Source organism: Tursiops truncatus, chromosome 3, assembly GCF_011762595.2.
Source record: "Tursiops truncatus isolate mTurTru1 chromosome 3, mTurTru1.mat.Y, whole genome shotgun sequence".
In the NCBI taxonomy this organism is placed as follows: domain Eukaryota; kingdom Metazoa; phylum Chordata; class Mammalia; order Artiodactyla; family Delphinidae; genus Tursiops; species Tursiops truncatus.
In genome coordinates, this window is record NC_047036.1 from 5,335,704 (window position 1) to 5,358,274 (window position 22,571).

The following is a 22,571-nucleotide window of genomic DNA, read 5'->3' on the forward strand; positions in this document are numbered from 1 at the left end:
TAAATCAAACCTATTGAGGTTTGTATATTTGTCACATCCAGCCATGCTACTAAGATTATTTTATGAATTCCCACCTTTTGTTGCTGTTATTCTTAGGTTCTCTAGCTTTACAGTCATACCATTCTCAATAAGTAGTTCTTATTTTGCAGTATTTGAAGCTGTTGCTATTGTCGTTTGCTGCTTATATTAACAAGAAATTCAAAAGCAATATTAAATAATAGAGGTGATTGCTAGGATTCTTGCATAATTTTGACAGGAATGCCTAATGTGAAATGATTATTTTGAGCACTGATTTTCTTGTGTGGTTATGGTTCTGTTTAAGCTTCAGCCGTTGGGATCTTGTCTTTGCTTTTTTTGTTTATCTTTTTATTGAGAATTTCAAATGCACGTCATACAAATCAGGAATGAAGACAAGGGTTGGCCAGCAGGTGTAGAGGAGATGGCAAACTAAGAACAGGCCCACTTGGACATTCTGGTCTTGCAGGTTATTCATTAGATGTTCTTGGAGTTTATCTTTTTCTGTTTTACTCTATGTTTTTTATGGTAATTTCCTCTGTATTGCCTAATTTGTTAATATTCACTTTGATCTTATTTTCACGATTCTAATTTCACTCCTCTAATTTGGGGGAGATTTTTCCATTGTGTTCCTAGCTGTTGAGAAGGAGTGCTTCATTTATTTTCTTCTGAGCATGTGTATTTTTTGGCTTTTATTAAGGCTCTGTGTTTCTGCTAAGTAACATCGACCACATTTCCTTAAGTTTAACCAAGTTCCTATAATTATGATCCTGAGGAGTCCCAGCTATACTTCTTAGATTTGCTTTGATCCAAATATTGTTAGGAAACTAGTTTTTTTGTTTGAAATGGTGCTTTTTACTTTTCAACCATTTGGGGGGATTTTATTTAAACATTTTTTGTTCTTTTCACATGTGTGGATATAGTAGAGACCATTTTCTGTGAGATTTCTCCTTTGTGGATTTTGAGTTTTCCTTTGTAGCCTCAAACCTTTTTTATAAAATAACAACACTATTTTTAAAGTTGGTGCTGTTTGTTCTATAGTTAATTCAAACATGTTAGTTATATTGTTAAAATTCCCTTTATTTTTTAGCACCTTAGGAATGATTTTAGGTTTTTAGGAGTTCACTTAGAAGCTCCCAGTTAAATATGATGAGCTGAACTTATACTTTGACTTCCTCCGCCTGCTGACAGAGGTTTACAAACCACATCTGGTAGAGGTCTTGTATCCAAATATGTCAAGACCTCTCAAACTTCAGTAATAGATATTTTAAATATATTTTAATGGGCAGAAGATTTGAACAGACACTCATCAAAGAATATATTCGAATGGCAAGTAAGCACATGCAAAGGTGTTTACCATCTTGAGTCACTAGGGAAACACCCATCAAACCACAACGAGATACCACTGCCCATCTCTTTGAATATCTAAACTTAAAAAGAATGACCAACCAAGGTTTGCCAAGGATGTGGAGACCCTGGAACCCTCACATACTGCTAGAGGAAATGGGGAATGAGCTAACCACTTTGGAAAACACTTCAACAGTTTCTTAAACACTTAAATGTACATTTAATATATGACCCAAAATTTTCACTCCTATGTATTTACCCAAGAGAAATAAAAGCACATATCTATACAAAAACTTTTACATGAATGTTCATCGCAGTTTTATTTATAGTAGCCCAAACCTGGAAACAATCCAGTTGTCCACCAGTTGTTGTGTATCCACACAATGGAATACTACCCTGCATAAAAAGGAATAAACTATGGATCTCAGCAACAACATGAATGTGTCTCAAAATCATGCTGGCTGAAAGAAGCCAGATAAAAAAGAGTACCTGCTGCATTGTGTGGAGATAAGCGTTTGCCTGGGAATGAGGGCAAGGGGGAGGGGGCATGAGGAAACCTTTGGGGTTGATGTTTGTTATCTTGGTTATGTGAAGCTGTATGCATCCAATGATACACTTTAAATATATGCAGTTCATTGTATGTCCCTTATACCTTGAGCTTTTAAAAAAAAATCATGTTATTACACTTGCAAAACAATAGAATGCTATGAAAACGAACTTATCTGAGAACAATGAATCTAGGAACTTAGAAAATGAGAATTTGATAGAAGAGGTAGAAGGCAAAATCAAGGCTGTCCTAGAAAATATAACGACCAAGAACAAGGAAACACAGCACCACGTAGACGGTCCCACATTTGACTCATGGGCATAACAGAAAAGCCTTCTCCCCAATTCTTCCCTAACTGGGATGATTTCAAGAACCTCCGTCCACATAAGCTGATCTGAGGATTGCTTCAAGGTGACCTGTGAAACAAGGTGGACTCAGACTAGACAGGAAGCCCTGGTTGACCTTCTGGTGAAGGAAGCAAGCAAGCGGCACGACAATCACTGGAGAATGATACAGTGTTTGCAAGTTGAGAGGGAAACAAAACGCTGTATCTGTGGAGAATGTGCGTGCACGTGTAGTAAAAGCATGAAAACAGGGATTGGATACACAGAAGTCCTTGGTCATGGTTGTCTTTGAGGAGGATGTTTCAGCAATAAAAATAGAAATGAAGTCCTCCCTCCCCTGAGAGCAAGGAAAACAAAGGGACAGCGAACAGGCTAGAGAAGAAACATAACCTGGCCTGAAAGAGTTCATCACGCCTTGGTTTACTTTAACTGTCACTAATTTGGAGTAACTAGATTTGTACTTTACAAAGCTAACCTCTCTCCCTCACTCCCTGACACTGTGTAATTTACATTCGGTACCCATCACCCCTAACTCTGTGTGAGTTACACCCCCTGCCTCTCACTCCCTAATCTTATTATGTCCAGCACTTACATTCTATACGCCCCTTGTAACAAATCACCCCCTATAGGTTTTGCATTTCAGAAACAAGGTCACCGGGCAATAAACCAGAGGCAAACGGTTGCAATTACCAGACAGCGGGACCCCAATTACGGGGCGGCCTGACGCCAGCTATGACTGTTTTGAAATAATGCAAAGGAAAGGAAGAATGCAAGACCTTCACTACTTTGATCCTTATCATATACCCTGGACTGCAAGCCCCACATATAAAATCTTCCCTGATTCCCAAGGAGGGAGGACACAGCTCTGGAGGTGCTAGCCTGCTGCATCTTCCCTTCTGCCTGGCAGAAAAATAAAGCCATCTCTCTCTTCCTCCAAAATCCCTATCTCCGTATTTCTGTTCAGCCTAGGTGCACAGGGAAGCCAACATTTCGGCAGCAAGGAGAGGAGACTGGAAATGGGGAGGAGAATCTGGGCTACTTCAGGCTTCCAGGCATGTTTGTTCTAAAGATCTAAAGCAAATATATCAAATCTATGTTTCAAATAATATTTATGCTGGGTGGCTATGTTATACTTTGCAGTTCTATGTGTTTTTATTTTTTAATTAAAAAAAGAAAAGAATACGGAAGTGGACAGTGGAGTCTGGATGGTGAGGAAAGTGAAGCCAGGATGCTGTAAATAGGAAAGGAGAAAACGGGCTGTAAGCAAGGCGTGCCTTGAGTTGGAGCAGCCGTACACATGGAAACTCACAGGACTCTGGAGAGCTCCACACAGGCAGCCATCCTGTTCTTAGGGCAGAGGGTCTCACACCTTCCTTTGCTGTCGTTGTTGCTGTTGGGGGCGTCAGAAGCAGCACAAGGAGTTCGTGAACACCACTGAGATTTGACGACAGTTCCTACACACTGAATGAGGAAGTTTAACAGATGACAGATACTGTATCCCTGTATCCCAAAAGAGAAATGCAGGGTTAGATTACTCAGTACGTTTCTGGAGAAACCTGTGGTCCACCGTGGCCAGTCACGGAATTAGACAAGGGGGCTAAAAGGCACAATGTAGTTGTGTCCCCAGTAGATCTGGGGTCTAGTGTAGAAGGAAAATACAATGGGATGCTGCATTATGGGAAATGAAAAGGACAGAGGGCCCTCAGTCTGCTCAGTGGCTATTGTATGTTTACAATTTGGGGAAAACAGTCTGGGCAGAGGCCATATCTGTAGAGGCCAGAGGAGTGGAAGGCCAGGAGGCTTCTGGGACCGAATTTAGTCCAATGTTGGTGAAAATAAGTGAGAAAGGGGGAATTGGAGGGGCTAAGATAAAACAGGTGAGGCACGAGTGAGGAAGACACCATGTGGCCGGCAAAGGACAGAAAGTCCCGTCGTTCAGAGCCCACAGGCATGCCTGAGAGGGGCTATGACATCAGACCTGGAGGCTCCGGAGGTTTCTCTGGTAGCCATGAGCGTGATGCAGAGGAGTAGGCAGGACAGGGAGATGGGTGAGGAGTCAGGAGAAGAGCAGGTGTGGACCTGCACAGACAGGTGTTGGGGGAGGGGTAGACCTGCACAGACAGGTGTTGGGGGAGGGGTGGGCATGATAAATACCGAGGAGTAGAAGTTGAAAGTCTGTATTTCTTTTTAATTTTTTTTTTTTTTTTTTTTTTTTCCCTCACCGCACAGCCTGTGGGATCTTAGTTCCCCGACCAGGGATCGAACCCTGACCCCCTGTAGTGGAAGCACTGAGTCCTAACCACTGGACTACCAGGGAAGTCCCATGAAAGGCTGTAGTTTTAAATGAGCCAAAGATCTGAACTTCACTAAGGAAAATACACCTGTGGCAAATAAGCACATGAAAAGATGTTCAACATTTTTAGTCATTAGGAAAATGCAAATTGATACCACAAACATACTACCACACATGTGATAGAATGGCTCAAATGAAAAGCCTGAGCATACTAAGTGTTGGAGAGGATGTGAAGCAACTCAAAGTCTCACCCACCTGGCTGGGGGGAATGGAAAATAGCAAGACCAATTTGGAAAACCAGAAATTTCCTTCCTCTCTTTTTTTTCTCTTTCTCTCTCTCTCTCTCCCTCCCTGTCTTTTCTTCGTTTCTTCCTTGTTTTCTTCTTTTCATTCTTATGTTCTTTCTCTCTCTCTCCCTTCCTTTTTTCCTTATTTTGTTTTGAATTGTCAAATATTTAATGCTAATTAAAGACCCAATGGTCTTACATTTTTATCACTATTACATTTTATCACTTACATTTTATCACTATTTGATCATGAATGTAGAACATTGTTGGTCTACAACATACCATCTATCTATATACAAAAACACCGTAACATATTCTTAGGCTCTTAATTCTGAGTTTGAAGGTTAAGCTGAATTTCTATTGAATTTTAGGAAATGTTAACTGTAAAAGTGATTGAATTTTTTAAATGTATTGCTTGTTCTTTGAAGACCATTGACAGTGTGAATTTAATAAGCACACCGCTGGAAGCTTTAGGAGTTACATTCCTAATATTTATCTTGCCTGGACTTAAAATTACTGAAAGCTTTCCTTCATTATCAAAGCTCAGAAGTATTGATTTCATGGCATACTGAACTGGAAATGTGCCATTAGAGGATTTGGAAACTGTTTATCACATATGAAGTAAAGACCATAGTACCATAAGAGACTCCAGTTCAAGTTGGCAGGCAAAATATAATTTAGACTTAAAATGCTGTATTTAAAAAGAAAATAAATTTTCAATTTGGATAAATAAAAATAACTTCATTTTCAAAGCCTTGGCACCACAAAGGATGGCGTGCACAGTAAGAATCCTTACTTCACAGTGTCCCTCTGCTCTTTCTAGAGACTTGAAGCTGGTCAAGTAGTGAATAAAAATGAACATTTTCCTCAGTAAGATTCATAAGTCATAACTTATTTACTTCCCCCCATTAAATACTGTTACATTTACTTCAAATCATTTAAAAACTAGGTCTGTTCAAAGTGGAGGTTCTCCAAGTACAATGCAAATTTGTTTGACCAGAGAAAAGCAAACCTTACTGAGAATATAATCTTTATTGACAACATTTTAACCCTCTTTTTTAAAATTTAATTTAAAAAGCTAGTCCAAAAATGGCCTTTTCCTGTAAAGATGCATCTCTTCCAAACCACAGTGAAAGAGACGTAAGTCATTTTCTATTTTATTTTCTACCACATGCCTCAGAATTCCTCACGAAATCACTCTCGGACACACCAGAAGAGCATTTGCAGAATGAGTTATGGGGATGACAGTGTATGAGCCTGTTGGACACGTAGGCAACGAAACCAGGACGCTGACTGTTAACCTGTTAAAATTATTCAGACATCAAATGGTTGGTTATATGCTAATTATTTACATAGAACATGGATTCACCAGCATAAAAAAAGGTAGCAGCTGCCAGGAGACTACTTCTTTTGATGTGCAGAGGTTAGCTATTCTTCCCACTTCCTGCAGGCAAATCCTCCCCTGATAGACATTTTATGCCTTCCTATGATAGAAATCTCTGGCATTTTCCCAAGTGATTGTCTGGACAGCAGGCTAGCAGCCATCATACACAGAGACGTCAACCTCAAGTGCTCCATTCACCCAGGCTGATCAGTGCCCAGGAGGCTGGGTTCCAAGGATTAGATATGAGCACAGCGTGGCCTCCGCCGCTTACGTTTTATCCCCCCTGGACAGCACTATCCCAGGGCCCGTCCGTCGAGGTCCACTTGAAGACCTGGTAGGGAACCTGGGGCATAGTCAGGGATCAAAACACACTTGTTAAATGAAACAATGACTCCCACACTGCTTCTCGCTCAACAAGAAAACCAAGGTAGAAAAGCTCCATGCTTTAGGACGGGCCAATGTGGGCCGAGGGTCTGGATCCTGAAATAAGTGTCCCGTGGGGAATTGGTGGCTTTCTCACAGACAGTCTGGACAAGTGTGCCTGTCGCTGCCTCTGGCTGGAGGTCATTCAAGTGTATTGCCGAACACAGCTGGCCTGTGTATTTTTAGACCCATAATCGTCTTGGAATCCTGTATGCTTGGAAGCGAGTGAGTGGGTACACATGATTGATGGCTCTTGGGGGTGTCCCCTGGTGACCCCTCTTGCACAGAAGCAACTTCCAGAAGCTAAGACCCCACCCTGGGCCAGCTTGGGGCCCTCACGTCTGCCTCTTTGCTCTGTTACCTGGATCTTGTTCTCAAAGCGCAGACTCAGCCTTGACTAGCATCACTAAGGATGAGATTTGGGGTATCCTTGCGCTATGATGAAGTCCAAGATTACCAAATAAGTCACGACTTAACAGCCTGTAGCTCCAGCGTGATTCAGGGGCCCCTGGTTCCTCCAACCTTCCGCTATGCCCCTGGGGAGAATCCGCTGTCTTTGTTTTGCCCATCGGAACATGTGTCTCCCTCCCTGACTGAGACCAACTCTTAGCTGAGATTCAATGTTGGACTCTGGCGCTGTCCACCCATCCCAGGTAGGAGGCTGGTCTGCAGGGAAACTGCCCTGCTACTGCTGAGGCTATAGCCTCTCCTCGGGGACCAGCGTCCCAGCCTCTCTCTAGTGGCCAGGGCAGTCTTCCCTCATCGTTCAGGATCCCTGGGGAACCAGGTGCATCCAGGGGTCCAACCCACAGCTCTTCATTCAGCATGGAGAGGAGCTGGCCGCCCTGCCCACAGACCTGCTGCCTTCTGAGCTGCCTCTCAGCATCTGCAGTCTCCTATAAGCAGCGTGCTTTCCCATACCTGGCCTCCCTCTGCCAAAATCACTCTGCTGTGGCAGCCCTGGGGCTGGAGCAGGGGCCCAAGCCGGGGGCAGTTTCAGAGAGCCCCTCCTTCCTCCCCTCACTGTGCCCAGGTCTGGAAGGGGCAGGCTTCCCACGCTGTCCTCGCTTGCCTAACTGGGCTTTCTTTCTGCCCTTCAACTTTGTGGTTGAGCCTTGCTGCTGCACAAGGTGCAGGACAGAATGCGGGACTTGTTTAGCATGAAGGGGCTGAGGTCGAGCGGTATTGCAGAAGCTGTCATCTTTTACAATTGCCAGCTGCCTTATTTGTTTTAACCCCAAGTGATTTTTCCCTCAGCCCCAACAGACGGTCCCTTTCCTTCACTGACTCAGAATCCCTCCAGCAACCCCCAGGGCTCAGTGCCAAGCTTCTCCTCACTTGACCTGGCAGCAGTTGGCACTCTGCCTGGCAGGGACTTCTCTCTCTACCTTTTACCTGCTTCTCATCCAAACCACCTGAGTCCCAGGCTCCTCCCTCCCATGACTGCGCAAGGCGTCAGTCATCTTCTAACTGCTACCCACTCAGTCTGCTGCTATTTATGGGAAAATAATCCACTGGCTGTCTCAGCTAAATCTGAAATCCAACAAGGCAGAGAGCTTACTATACCTGCCCTCCTCAGAAGTTGCTTGTCCAGGGCCAGGCTTCCTCCTGTGACTTCCATTTCTGCCGGACCCAGGAGGGAATGTCTGTCCCGGGCTCCACAGCACAGCAGTTTGAATCACTCTGCCCACTGATTCCATTTCTAGAAACCTCTGTCTTATGGGGTAGGACCCTCTTGATATTACATCTCAGTGAGAAGAGAAATGCCAAAGGGGATGGATACCCAATGGGTCAGCTCATGGAGAAGGCATCTCCAGCAGGCTACCTCACCTTCCCCTGGTAAGCCCAGCATCGCGGACAGTGCCTGCAGATCAAGCCCACTTCTGATACGTACTTACAACACATACTCTGAGATTTGCAGTTCCTGTTGGGAGTTGGAGACAAGACTTTCAGCTCTAAAAACCTCATTCGAATCAAGCTTCCACAAAATTTAGAGTCGAACCCATAGTTTTACGTCAATACCATAATTACTATAGCTTTGTAATATAGTTTAAAATCAGGGAGCATGATGCCTCCAATTTTGCTCTTTCTCAAGGCTTCTTTGGCTATTTGGGGTACCATACAAATTTTAAGATTATTTGTCCAATTTCTGTGAAAATGCCATTGAAATTTTCATAAGGATTGCATTTATTTGTAGATTGCTTTGGGTAGTATGGACATTTTAATATTGATTCTTCCAATCCATGAGCACAAAATATCTTTCAATTTATTTGCGTTCTTCCTCAATTTCTTTCACTGATATTTTGTAGTTTTCAGTATACAGAGCTTTCAGCTCCTTGGTTAAATTTCTTCCTAGGTTTTTTATTCTTTTTGATGCAATTGTAAATGGGATTATTTTCTAAATTTCTCTTTCTGATAGCTTGTTATTAGTGTATAGAAACACAACAGATTTTTGTGTATTGATTTTATATCCTGCAATTTTACTGAATTTGTTTCTTAATTCCAACAGTTTTTTGGCAGAGTCTTAGGGGTTTTCTATATTTATGTTATGTCATCTGCAAATAATGACAGTTTTACTTCTTCCTTTCCAGTTTTGATTCCTTTTATTTCTTTTTCTTGCCTAATTGCTCTGGCTAGGACTTCCAATAATATGTTGAATAAAAGTGGTGAGAGTAGGATTTCTTGTCTTGTTCCTGACCTTAGAGGAAAAGATTGTCACCACTGAGTATGATGTTAGCTGTAGGCTTGTCAAATATGGCTTTTATTATGTTGAGGTATCTTCCCTCTGTACCTGCTTTGTGGTAAGTTTTTACCATAAAGGGTGTTTACTTTTGTCAAATGCTTTCTCTGCATCTATTGAAATGATTGTATGATTTTTATCCTTCATTTTGTTTAATGTGGTATATCACATTGACTGACTTGAAGATATTGAGCAATCTTTGCATCTCTGGAATAAACCCCACTTGTTCATGGTGTATGATCCTTTTTTTAAAAAAATTTTAATTAATTAATTTATTTATTTATTTATTTTTGGCTGCATTGGGTCTTCATTGTTGCATGCTGGCTTTTCTCTAGTTGCGGTGAGCGAGGGCTACTCTTTGTTGCGGTGCTCAGTCTTCTCATTGCAGTGGCTTCTCTTGCTGCAGAGCACGGGCTCTAGGTGCGTGAGCTTCAGTAGTTGTGGCATGCGGGCTCAGTAGTTGCGGTACATGGGCTTAGTTGCTCTGTGGCGTGTGGAATCTTCCCAGACCAGGGCTTGAACCAGTGCTCCCTGCGTTGGCAGGAGGATTCTTAACCACTGCACCACCAGGGAAGTCCACGTATGATCCTTTTAATGCATTGTTGAATTTGATTTTTTAATATTTTGTTGAGAATTTTTCCATCTGTGTTTATCAGGGAAATTTTCCTGTAATTTTCTTTTCTTGTGGCAGCTTTGCCTGGTTTTGGTATCAGAGTAATTCTGGCCCCATAAATGAGTTTGAAAGATTACTTTCCTTTTCTGTTTTTTTAAAGAGTTTAGGAAGGATCAATATTAATTCTTTGAATGTTTAGTAGAATTCATCAGTGAAGTTGTCTGGTCCTGGGCTTTTTATTTTTCTTATAAATTTATTTATTTTATTTTTATTTATTTTTGGCTGCATAGGGTCTTCACTGCTGCGCGCGGGCTTTCTCTAGTTGCGTCGGGTGGGGGCTACTGTGCGTTGTGGTGTGCGGGCTTCTCACTGAGGTGGCTTCTCTTGTTGCAGAGCACAGACTCTAGGCATGTGGGCTTCATTAGTTGTGGCTTGTGGGCTGTAGAGCGCAGGCTCAGTAGTTTTGGCGTACGGGTTTAGTTGCTCTGTGGCATGTGGGATCTTCCCGGACCAGGGCTCAAACCCACATCCCCTGCACTGGCAGGCAGATTCTTAACCACTGCGCCACTAGGGAAGCCCTGGGCTTTTGTTTCTGGGGAGGTTTTGATTACTGATTCAATTTCTTTTATGTGTAATTATGACATATAGGACTGTAACACCCATCTTGTAAGATGCTCTCTCTGCTTTGAAGAAGCCAGCTGCCATGGTGGAATCTGCCCCATGGAGAGGTCCACATGACAAGGAGGTAAAAATGGCCTCCAGATGACTCACAGCAAGATGCTGAAGCCCTCAGTCCTACAACCACAGGAACTGAAGGCTGTCAACAACCACACCAGCTTGGAAGCAGATTCTTTCCAATTAGACTCTCTGATGGGATCCCAACCCATTTGACACCATGACTGCAGCTTGGTGAGACCCTGTGCAGAGGACCCTGCTAAGCTGTGCCCTTGAGTCCCAACCCTCAGAAACTCTGAGGTCATAAACATGTGTTGTTTTACACCTTAAAGTTTGTGGTACAATTGTTATGCAGCAATAGGTAACTAATACAATTATAAAGAGTATGATGGTTTGCTTTTTTGTTTGAAAACCACAATGGACTGAGGGTGGAAAACTTTTCAGAGCAGCTAAGACAAATATACACATATTAGGACATCCTCTTAACCTCACAAAGAACCAGAACATTTTGTAAAACTGCCTTTTGTCTGTTTGTTCTAACCCCAGTGCTAACATCAGGTTTGGTCAAAATGTCCTTCCTGCTTTAAGTCATTTCAAAACCCAACTTGTCAGAAGATAGTAAATGGAACTGCTAAGTCAGTAAAATAGTCTTTCTGAACTTCTAGGACCTTGTCCACAGAATGATGGAATCTAATTAACACTATCATTCAACTATGAACCAGTTTAAAAACTGCTGAAAGCAGGTTTTTTTTTAAAATGACATTCTCCACTTTTCCCTGAAGAAAATGGGGTTGGAAAATCATATTTATATTGCCACTGACTAACGGAACTCAAAGGTAATATTTCAGAATGTTCACCTTCATTTATAAAAGCCTCACCTTTGTCAAATACAATACGAATGGAATATTAGATTGTTACCTCATCAATTCTTGGGTCTCCTAAAGCAGTCAGTTTTTACATAAAATGAAGATATGTTTAAAGAAGCAGTATAAAAATCCCTCAGCATTTAGTGGTCTATCTAGACGTCTGTTGGCAGATGGACAGGTGTCTGTATATAGGGAAGAACAGGAAGGATTAGATACTATGCTCTTGCTTTCAGGAAGGATGATGGGACTCTCTAGCCCACCAGAAATGAAGCAAGATGGATTCAACAGGACTGGAACATGGAGAGCTGATGCGGTGCTGGGGAGGGCTGCCTTAGCATTAGGCTGAGGACTAAGGGTTTGCATCATCCATGCAGCTAGTCCCCCGGTGAGCATTTGCTCTGCTCCAAATGGAAAAGGGGAGGTGGTATCTCTTGAAGACTGTATATATGAAGCCCTCTGGTCAAAGAGATCTGCCCTTTGCCAGGGTACCTCCCCCAGTTTGCATTTCCTCTAGGAAGATACTGGAAACCCAGCTGCTTTGTATAGATTACACTGGAAGAGTGGGTTCTTCAGTATCTATGAAGGAGTTGGTTGAGGAAGAATGAATGAATGAGATTGTTAAAACTCTATATCTTGGAAGGAATATTTGGAAAAGTTTTATGTAATACCCAGAGCGGAGTGAAAACCATGATAAATGAAGGGCCCCTGGGCTAAAGACAAAGCCCAAGGGTGTTAAAGACATCTCACTTCCCGTCTTGCCTCATAGAGCGATGCTCGACAGAGCTTGGCCAGGATGAAGATGAGCAGCAACAAAGCTCACAGTCGAGCTCCACAGTCTGGGTGCATTTGGGAAGAGTCTGGCCTGGATTCCTGGAAATGCTGACTTAGACATTCCAGAGACCTGACAGTTCATTATTCCCCAAAGCTTAAGGAGGAAAACTCAAGCTGTGAGTAGGGGGCCTCTAGGAACCATGGTGCCCACACACTGACCATTGCAAGGACACATTGAGGATCTCAGACAGACAGCCACTGGGCTCTGTCACTCAGTCCCACTAAGAGGAGGTCCTTCTTTGGGGTGGCACGCTTCAGGGCAGACAGCTCCCATTGTCAATGTCAAACTAGAGACAGAAAGAGCTCAAGCGTCATGGTCAAGCTGGACGTTGAAACTTCTGGCAGTTGCATTCCTGTTTGTAGATGTTTGCTGTCTGGGCTGTTGTCTGTGTATTAATCCCGTCTTCCCATCAAGGTGACAAGGGAGCCACGACTCTTTGCTCTTTGCGTCTCTCACTGTGGCTGACAGGGTGGTCCTTAAGAGATAACGTTAACGTCTTAATAAATATTGGCTCATGGAGAATTTGCTGGAGCAAGCACAGACACTAAATTTAAATTCTTCAGTTTGATAGAATTGAAAACAAGCCAATCCTCTCAATGAGGTGACAATTGCCTTTCTCTTTTTAAAACTCTAGCTTGCATGACCTAAAATACACAAGTGGGAGGCAGTATTGTAGAACTATCTCAAGTTAATTCGTGTCTAGCTCTTTGCAAAGTATTCAACAGTCTAGATTGGTTGCTTCCGCACATTGCACATCAGCAAGATTTGGTCTCAAAGGCTCCACGTGGCTGAGAAAACTCCATTCCCAGCTAGGATCCTCTGGAGAGGGCATCAATTATTCCCCATTGTTTTAACATTGATTGTACCGTCTAATTTGAAAGCATGTAAAAAAGAAAATGTTACTTGGCATTAGTATCATTTCCCATCACTTTTGAAAGATGTGTTAAGGGAGTGTTTGGCCCAATCAGTCTAGAAAAGTATTCCTCCCATAATGACAAGCCAATTATTTCTGCTTTGAATTACAGATATCTCCCTTAGGCCCATAGGGAAAAAATGAGTGACAAGCATATGAAAAAATGCTTGATAGCATATCAAGTAGGGAATTGCAAATTAAAACAAGATACTACCGCAGACCTATTCAAATGGCCAAAGTCCAAAACACTGACATCACCAAATGCTGGTGAGTACGTGGAGCAACAGGAACTCTAATCGGGCTTCCCTGGTGGCGCAGCGGTTGAGAGTCCGCCTGCCGATGCAGGGGACGCGCGTTGGTGCCCCCGTCCGGGACGATCCCACATGCCGCCGAGCGGCTGGGCCCGTGAGCCATGACCGCTAAGCCTGAACGTCCGGAGTCTGTGCTCCGCAACGGGAGAGGCCACAACAGTGAGAGGCCCGCGTACCGCAAAAAAAAAAAAAAAAAAAAAAAGGAAGTCTCATCATCGCTGGAGGGAATGCAGAATGGTGCAGCCACGTTAGAAGACAGCTTGGTGGTTTCTTAAAAAGCTGAACATACTCTTACTATACTATCCAGCAACTACGCTCCTAGACGTTTGCCAACCTAGCTAAAATGAGTTGAAAATTTATGTCCACACAAAAACCTGAACATGAATGTTTATAACAGCTTTACTTACACTTGCCTAAACTTGGAAGCAACCAAGACTTTTTTTTAATTAATTTATTTAATTTATTCATTTTTGGCTGCGTTGGGTCTTCGTTGCTGTGCACGGGCTTTCTCTAGTTGTGGCGAGCGGGGGCTACTCTTTGTTGCGGTGCACGGGCTTCTCACTGCAGTGGCTTCTCTTGTTGCAGAGCACGGGTTCTAGGCGTGTGGGCTTCAGTAGTTGTGGCATGTGGGCTCAGTAGTTGTGGCACACAGGCTTAGTTGCCCCGCGGGGACATGTGGGATCTTTCCGGACCAGGGCTTGAACCCATGTCCCCTGCATTGGCAGGCGGATTCTTAACCACTGCGCCACCAGGGAAACCCCCAAGATATTTTTCAAAAGATAAATGAATAAGGAAATTATGGTACATCCATGCAATGGAATACTATTCAGAGATAAAAAGCTCTCAAACTACAAAAAGACGTGGAGGAAACGTAAGTGCGTATTGCTAAGTGAGACCAATCTGAAACGTCTACATATTGTATGATTCCAACTATATGATATTTTGAAGAAGGCAAAATATGGAGACAGTAAAAAGATCAGTGCTTGCCAGGGGTTGGGAGCGAGGGGAGCATTGAGTAGGCAGAGCACAGAGGATTTTTAGGGCCATAGAGCTATTCTGTATGACACTATACTAACGGACACATGTCATTATGCATTTGTCCAAACCCATGGAATGTGCAACATCAAGGGAACCCTAATGTAAACTATGGACTTTAGTTAATAATAATGTATTATTTTTATTATAATTATTTTAATTCATCATTTAAATAATAATTTAATTGTCAAATGTAAATGCTATTTAGGTTTTACTTTATTTAAATTATATTTTTAATATCATTAATTGTAACAAGGGCACCACACTAGTGCAGGATGTTAATAATAGGGGAAACTATGTGTGGAGAGAGGGAAGGATACAGAAACTCCATTTTCCGCTCCATTTTTTTCTGTAAACCTAAAACTGCTCTAAAAAGTAAAGTCAATTAATTAAAGAAACAATAGCTAAGTGGAAAGAGAGGGCATTTTGCCCATTCGGACAGACCAGGGACGGAACCTGCACCCTCTGCAGTGGAAGCACGGAGTCTTAACCACTGGACCACCAGTCTTGTTCTGATTTTAGAACAAGACACTTGCATCTGCTAGAAAACTGTCAAGATAAGTACAAACCTGCACTGTCCACACTTCTGATGGTACCTCCTAGACGTGGTGCCCCCCTCCGCACTCCCCAACCACCCGACAGCTCCTGGAATATCCATCCTGGTGGCTGGTCCCCTCTGCCCCCCAGGAAGCATCCTCTTCCACACTCACTTGTCCCTGCTGAGGGGCCAGGAGACCTCACAGATGATGTTCAGAATCCCTTCGTGCAGCTTCATCAGGAGTCCTTAGGAGTTTTCTAGGTTAATAGCACAAAAATGGGCTACTGTTCCACGTTTCTGTTTATTTCCATCAGTTAATTGGACTTAGTTCTGCCTGAATAAGAAGGTTTTCTCTCTTGGGCTCCTTGAGAAGAGAAGCCTTGGGGTGCCGTCCTAAATCTTCAGTGGACAGACTCCCCGTACATTACCCTCCCAGTACTGAGTGCAACGTGGGTCCTGAGAATGTCCAATGCCCATAATTTACAGCTGTTTTTTCTATTATAGGTAATAATTTAATTCAGGACAAGAGATGTTATTCAAAGACATATAAATAATAGCCTCTACTAAGAATGTTCATTGTGTTGAGAATAAAGCGCTGGGAGTTTCAAGATTGGCAAGTGAATGCCAAGGCTGGTGGGGCTCGGGGACAATTTTCCCTCTTGAATAAATGAAAAGGAGCATACTGCTACTTTCATTTTTTTTTAAGAAGTTGAATATTTTATTATTAAACCGTTTCTTATTTTCCTGCAAGGCTGTTGCCTCACTGTACAAAAATAGTACCAGCAAATACAGTATATTGCAAAATTAAGAGAGTAATGCTCTTCATTGGACACTATACAACTCACAAACTTTTCTCCACTGCCATTTATTTCCAGTGGGAAAATCATTGAGTATTTTGATCCAAATCCAGGGATGGCTGTAAGCAATTTACAATATTGTATAAGGTAAGATAACAATGTCATTCTTGAATTACATAATTTTCATAACTAGTTTTACCACAGATAATTTCAGGAATTCTGAATGTTATAACTGGAGACTAGCCTAAAAATCATAGGCTGTTGAGAAAAAGATGCATAGGGTTTATCTGACATCATTAGGAAGTTAAGGGGTATTTTCTTCAGGCAATATTGTAGCAAGTAGTTTCTTTTGCTAAAAGTTGCTTTTAAAAAATCTATCAGCTACTAATTTAAGACAACTATGCTAGGTTAAGTTGTTTCAAACTAGTTTACTTAGGGGTTGCATGTTCACTCCTCAATACATTTTATGTATTTCTCATATGCCTCTTCACTCATTAGTTCATCTAGTTCTGAAGGGTTACTCAGTGTCATCTTGATCAGCCAACCATCTTCATAACAAGATTTGTTGATAAGTCCTGGATTTTCTGCTAGAGCTTCATTAATTTCAGTTACTTCTCCTGACAGAGGAGAATGGAGTTCATTAGCAGCTTTCACATTTTCCAAACACCAAATTCCTCGTTTGTTCAATTTTGTCCCAGCTTCAGGCAGCCTACAGTAAACAACATCTCCCAAAGCTTCCTGTGCAAAATCGCTGATTCCCACTGTTCCAACACCGTTTTCTGTTGTTACCCATTCATGTTTGTCTGTGAATTTACACACCGATAGCAGAGCGGGGCTGGTGCGCAGTGCCCCGCCGGCGCCCACCATCAGTCCCCAGGGCCACGGCGGGCAGGGCATGTTGGGCACAGAGATGGCGCGCAGGCTGCAGACCACGGCTGGCACACTCCGCACTGCTCGCAGTGCCATGTTCTCGGGGGTCACTACTTTCATTTTTATTAGAAAATATGCCTTATAATAGCTCCCAATTTTTCTCTTTCAAACTGTCAACTGAAAATAATGCACAACCTAAAAGTTGAGAGTTGTTTAATCCGGTGGACAAAAAATGAGGACTTAAGCCGGGGACAAAGAATCTCAGATCACTCTGAAGAGACAAGGTGGGGAGCCAGGTTATAGAGGAGTTTTTGCAAAAAAGACTGGGTAGTGGGAATGTCAAAAGATTATTGTTAATTAAAGAAAACCAGACATCTCAAGTTAAGGAAATTGGTGCTCTTCTCTGTATGGGAAGATGCAAGAGTCTGGACTCACTGAAATCGTTCCTTTGATGTGCACCTCAGCTGTCTGGGGCCGGTATCCTGTGCTTTCCCATCCTGAGTCTCCTCAGGGCGCATCTTTGTGGGGTGGCTGCAGTGACTGAGGGCTTGATGGCGGGCATCCTGTTTCTATCCTGAGTTCCCTCAGGGCTCACCGTCAGGAGACTGTAACGTGATGGCTTAATGGCTGCTACATCCTTTGTTTATTGATATGGCAGGCAGCATTTTTAGTCCACATAATAGAGAACACCCATCCTACCCTGCAGAGAGGATAGATTCAATGTCCACTCTCCTCCACTTGCCTCCCTCCCCTCTCAACATCCTCCTGACAAGCATTCATTCAGCTCTTGCCAAGTGGCAGGCAGAGCTCAGGCTCAGGTGCTACAGAGATGAATACAGGACAGTTCTCAACCTTGAGGCACTCATTACCTGATGAGTCAATAAAATACATTTTTAACACAAGGTGGCAGGTATGTGATACAAAGTATGTTCAAGACATGTGTAAGTGGAGGGGGAAACGTTTGATTCTGCAAAGACAGCAGGTAACATTTCAGACCAGTCTTTGGCAGAAATAATTCTCATTGTTATCAACCATTTAATTCTCTTCCTGTGCAACCAGGAGGATGACATTTACCAGCTCCATTTACACAAATGGGCCCCTGAAACTAATTCCAGCCGGTGGGAGGTAGGCAGATATGATAGATGATACTTCTAGGCTGGCCCATAAAATACCTTGCACACCTGATCCTTTCTCCTCTTCTGCTGTAGCAAATCTAGAGCCACATGTTAGAAATGGCAGCATTTCAAGACAGAGGAGCCAGGATTGCTGAGTCACTGCCTGAGGGAGGTGCCCCAGCTGGAAAATCTGCATTGGATATCAAGTGCATGAGAAACTTCCACTTTGTCGAGCCACTGAAATTTGGGTGTTGTTTACAACAACTACCGAAACTTATTTAACACCATGGAAATTGCTGTTTTGCAGTGGGCTGTTTGGGTGACAAAAAATAGGTGGCTATTTTCTTAGCAGCTGGGCAAGAGAGGGTTAAGAAACAGCATGCTGGGTGGCTGGACATCTATGTGATGTAGTGATAAATCATTCGACCAAAGGGTCACCTGCAGAGATTTGGAAGGCAGACCCCATCACGATAAGGGGTGTACTGGAAAATGGAATGTTAGAAGCATGTTTTAATTGGACTTGGCTCTGTTTGGCAAGGCAATCCAAGGAAGAGATGAACTCAGGAAATAGTTGGCTGTTTTTAAGCAGAAAATGAAAGGTAATAGAGAGTCCAGAAATTCAGGAACTTGTAAGACTGCAAAAGGTAACTGTTTCTAGTCCCCAAACAGTAAAATATGGGAATAAAATGTAATTGAGCTGACTTTTCAGTTTTGGTGAACTTTCTGAGTGAAATAACATGACTTGGAACAAAGGTGTGAGTGAGCGGGTAGACTGCCCCTCAAGCCAGTGGCCTCCAAGAGGCTGCCTCTTTGTTGAGAGAGAGTCACAGGAGTGAGGAGGCCAGAAAACAAAGGAGATTCCAGAACAGTGCTTAAGAAAAGTCTTTGGGTGCAGTTATAGGTACCTGAGAGTGACTGGAGGCAAATATATCAGCAGTCATTAAGTTTTTGAGATGATTGCTTTGCCAAGAATACCACGAGGCAGTGAGGTAAACAGGGAAAAGGGGTCTGTCTTTAGGTTAAAAGAAGGCTGAGAGATGGTCAAGATTCAGTGTTCTGGACACCTAGGATCTGATCCTGTCAAACTGGAAGATAGATACACAAGCCTTGATCTTTTTTTTTTTTGCATTACTGGGGCCTCTCACTGTTGGTGCCTCTCCCATTGCGGAGCACAGGCTCCGGACACGCAGGCTCAGTGGCCATGGCTCACGGGCCCAGCCTCTCTGCGGCATATGGGATCTTCCCGGACCGGGGCACGAACCCGCGCCCCCTGCATAGGCAGGCGGACTCTCAACCACTGCGCCACCAGGGAAGCCCAAGCCTTGATCTTTTCAGAAGGTAATTGGACTATGGATCACCACAAACTTAATTACATGGTGACTCCAATATTAGCTGTTCTTTCAGACATGGTACCTTTACTGGAAAATATGAACAGAGCTCCTGGCATTTGATATGCAGCTATTTATCTGAAAAATGCTTTCATTTATTATTTTCAAACTTGCAAGTACCAGAAGAAGTTTGCTTTTACTTGGCAGGGCCAACAATATACCTTCACAATCTTGCCTCAGCATTGTATTCACTTGTCTTCTCTGCCGTAATCTAGTCTGTGGAGAACTTGATTATTTTGATATCCTTCAGAATATCACACTGACCCTGCATGTGCCTGGAATTATGCAGATTGGATTTGATCAAGAAATAACAAGTACTTTCAATGCTATCTCAGTCAGCTCAGGCTGCCATAACAAAACACCACACTGGGCAGTTTAAACATCAGAAATTTATTTTCTCACTTCTGCAAGCTACAAGTCCAAGATCAAGGGGCCAGCAGGGTTGGTTTCCAGCAAGATCTCTTTTTCTGGTTTGCAGATGGCTGCCTTTTGCTTGTATCCTCACCCAGCCTCTCCTCTGTGTACTCAGAGAGAAGGAGTGAGCACTAATGTCTCTTCCTTTTATAAGGACACCAGTCATATAGGATTAGACCCAACCCTTACAACCTCATTTAACCTCAAAGGCCTCTTTAAAGACCTCATATCCAACTATAGTAATATTGAGGGTTAGGGCTTCAACATATGAATCTGGGGGACATAATTCAGTGTATAGCAGATGTCATATAAGAACCATGACAGTTAGAGCAGGTGAGATAAATACAAAGAAAATTCATGGGCCCATTACCTTGATAATGTCCCTAGGCCTCTATGGTCTATAGCACATCGGAATACTTTTTTTTTTTTTTTTTTTTTTTTTTTTTTGCGTTACTGGGGCCTCTCACTGTTGGGGCCTCTCCCGTTGCGGAGCACAGGCTATGGATGCGCAGGCTCAGCAGCCATGGCTTACGGGCCCAGCTGCTCCACGGCATGTGGGATCTTCCCAGACCAGGGCATGAACCCATGTCCCCTGAATCGGCAGGAGGACTCTCAACCACTGCGCCACCAGGGAAGCCCCGGAATACGTTTTGAAGGCTAAAGAAAAGTTGCTGCACACAACTTCTACTTAAAACTAAAAACAGATTCAATACTTAGGGGCACTTTCAGAATTTGGAGGCAACACATACCACGTTTGAGTTTGCTAGTCCAGCCTATCTACAGAATAACCAGAAAGACCACCAGTTTTCAGTGGGGTTTCAGAGCGAGAGAAGATTCTGTAGCAGGTGCAGATTACAATCCAAACTGCCCTGCCACCTGAGCCTCAGGACAGAGCAGATGGGTGATGTTCCCTGTGTGTTGCCTCTCTGGGAAACCCCAACAAGAGGACCATGGGACAGAACCATACACTTTTGGAGCAAAGGCCTCTCTTCTGCAGAGCAACAGACTTCTCTTTGAATAAAAGCACCTGGCTTGGTAATAGGCCTTGGAAACTATGGAACTTTGACCACAGGATCGGTGTCCTTGAGAGCTGAATGCCTCATTCTGGACTAGGTGCTATCTAAGCTACCAAGTGTGGGTGGATGCATGAGTATTTCATTACCAAGTAGGTGTTGTGTCTATGTGCTTGGCCCCTGGCTGGTATAGAAGGCACAAGGAAGGTGCATAAGTATGTGGTTCAGACTCTGACCTCTGTCCCTGCCGAGCTGCCTCATTTTCCTCGTGGGAGATTTGTTATGTCTAGTTGACTGGGGAGAAGCCCTCATGCCTGCTTTATAGTTGGTTCTACACAACGTGGAGAAACCCTTGATGTGGACGCCTGCCCAGTCAGGGGAGTCCCAGCCACCGCTGCTCAACTCTGATGTCCTAATACAAAAGCAGCCAGAGACAATATGGCCCCAATACACATGGCTATGCCCCAATAAAACTTTAGTTATAAAGACAGGAAGCAGGCAGGACCTGGCCCACAGTCCATAATTCTTGACCCCCTATCCATGGGAGACAGACAGCGAAATGATTGATGAATAAGATGAGTCACTGGCCATCAAAGACTCTCCATAACCTCCCCGAGAATCTTAAAAACCACTTTGAGATTTGACATATGCCTGAGGCATCCATTTGCCGTGAATCATTTCTTACCTGCATTTAAAAGGAAATCTTAAATGTACTCTCCATTTGTAAGAGGATTTAAAAATACTCTTCACGGACTTCTCTGGTGTTGCAGTGCTTAAGAACCCGCCTGCCAGTGCAGGGGACACGAGTTCGAGCCCTGGTCTGGGAAGATCCCACATGCCGCGGAGCAACTAAGCCCGTGCGCCGCAACTACTGAGCCCGCGAGCCACAGCTACTGAAGCCCACGCACGCAGAGCCTGTGCTCTGCAAGAAGAGAAGCCACCGCAATGAGAAGCCTGCGCACCACAACGAAGAGTAGCCCCCGCTCGCCGCAACTAGAGAAAGCCCGTGCGCAGCAACAAAGACCCAACACAGCCAAAAATAAATAAATAATAAAAATTTAAAAGGAAATAGGTTTTCTTAAAAAAAAAATAAAAATACCCTTAAGACGTATTTTATTATAAAATACCTTAATCTGTGACCCCCATAATAAATGCAGTAGTGATCGTTTTCAAGGAGTAATTCTTCACTTTTCAAAGACGTTGCTTTTGAATTTCTTTAAATATTTATATCCCTGCCTGAATTCACTGTGTTGGATCTGGCAACTGTAATTTCCAATAGAGGGGTTAAGTAGGTAGGGGAACATTTTTAACCTGATGCATTGTAGTTAATTTACTTCAAAATGGTGAAGGGAGAGAACCAACGGAACAGCGGGGCTTCTCTGGGCCTTGAGCTGCTCTGTGTGTGTGTGTGTGTGTGTGTGTGTGTGTGTTGAGGGCCCACTCTCTTTTCCTCTCTCTACCGACTGTGTGGCCACTACCGTCCTGGAGCTCGCCTTGGCCACTGCTGTAGGCCACGCAGTGGGCAAGGACGTCAGAGGCCCTGGGGAGGGGTGCACCCCTGCCATAGCATCTCCCCTCAAGGCCAGGTTAGAATCCCTTTCTCACATCTTGCCCTCCACTGGTGGAGGCCAGTGTGGTGCTACAGTAAGAGCCAGGAGCTCTGCACAGACTCCCAGCCCCACGCCTCACCAGTTACGGGATTCCTCACATTCCTTACTGCTCTGCAACCTCAGTTTCCTTGTCTGTAAAGTGGGAACGATAGTAGTTCTCTTGCAGAGTTGTTGTTAAGATTAAATGAGGGCTTCCTTGGT

At 43.5% G+C, this 22,571-nt stretch overlaps 1 protein-coding gene across 1 annotated transcript; it reads right to left on the bottom strand.

The window, feature by feature from the left end:
• Positions 1-16,407: 16,407 nt before the first annotated feature.
• On the bottom strand, positions 16,408-16,926 carry LOC101338149 (glycine cleavage system H protein, mitochondrial-like). Its single transcript, XM_019951055.2, has one exon. It carries the CDS (start codon positions 16,924-16,926, stop codon positions 16,408-16,410), a length of 519 nt encoding a protein of 172 aa, XP_019806614.2.
• Between the last annotated feature and the right edge of the window lie 5,645 nt (positions 16,927-22,571).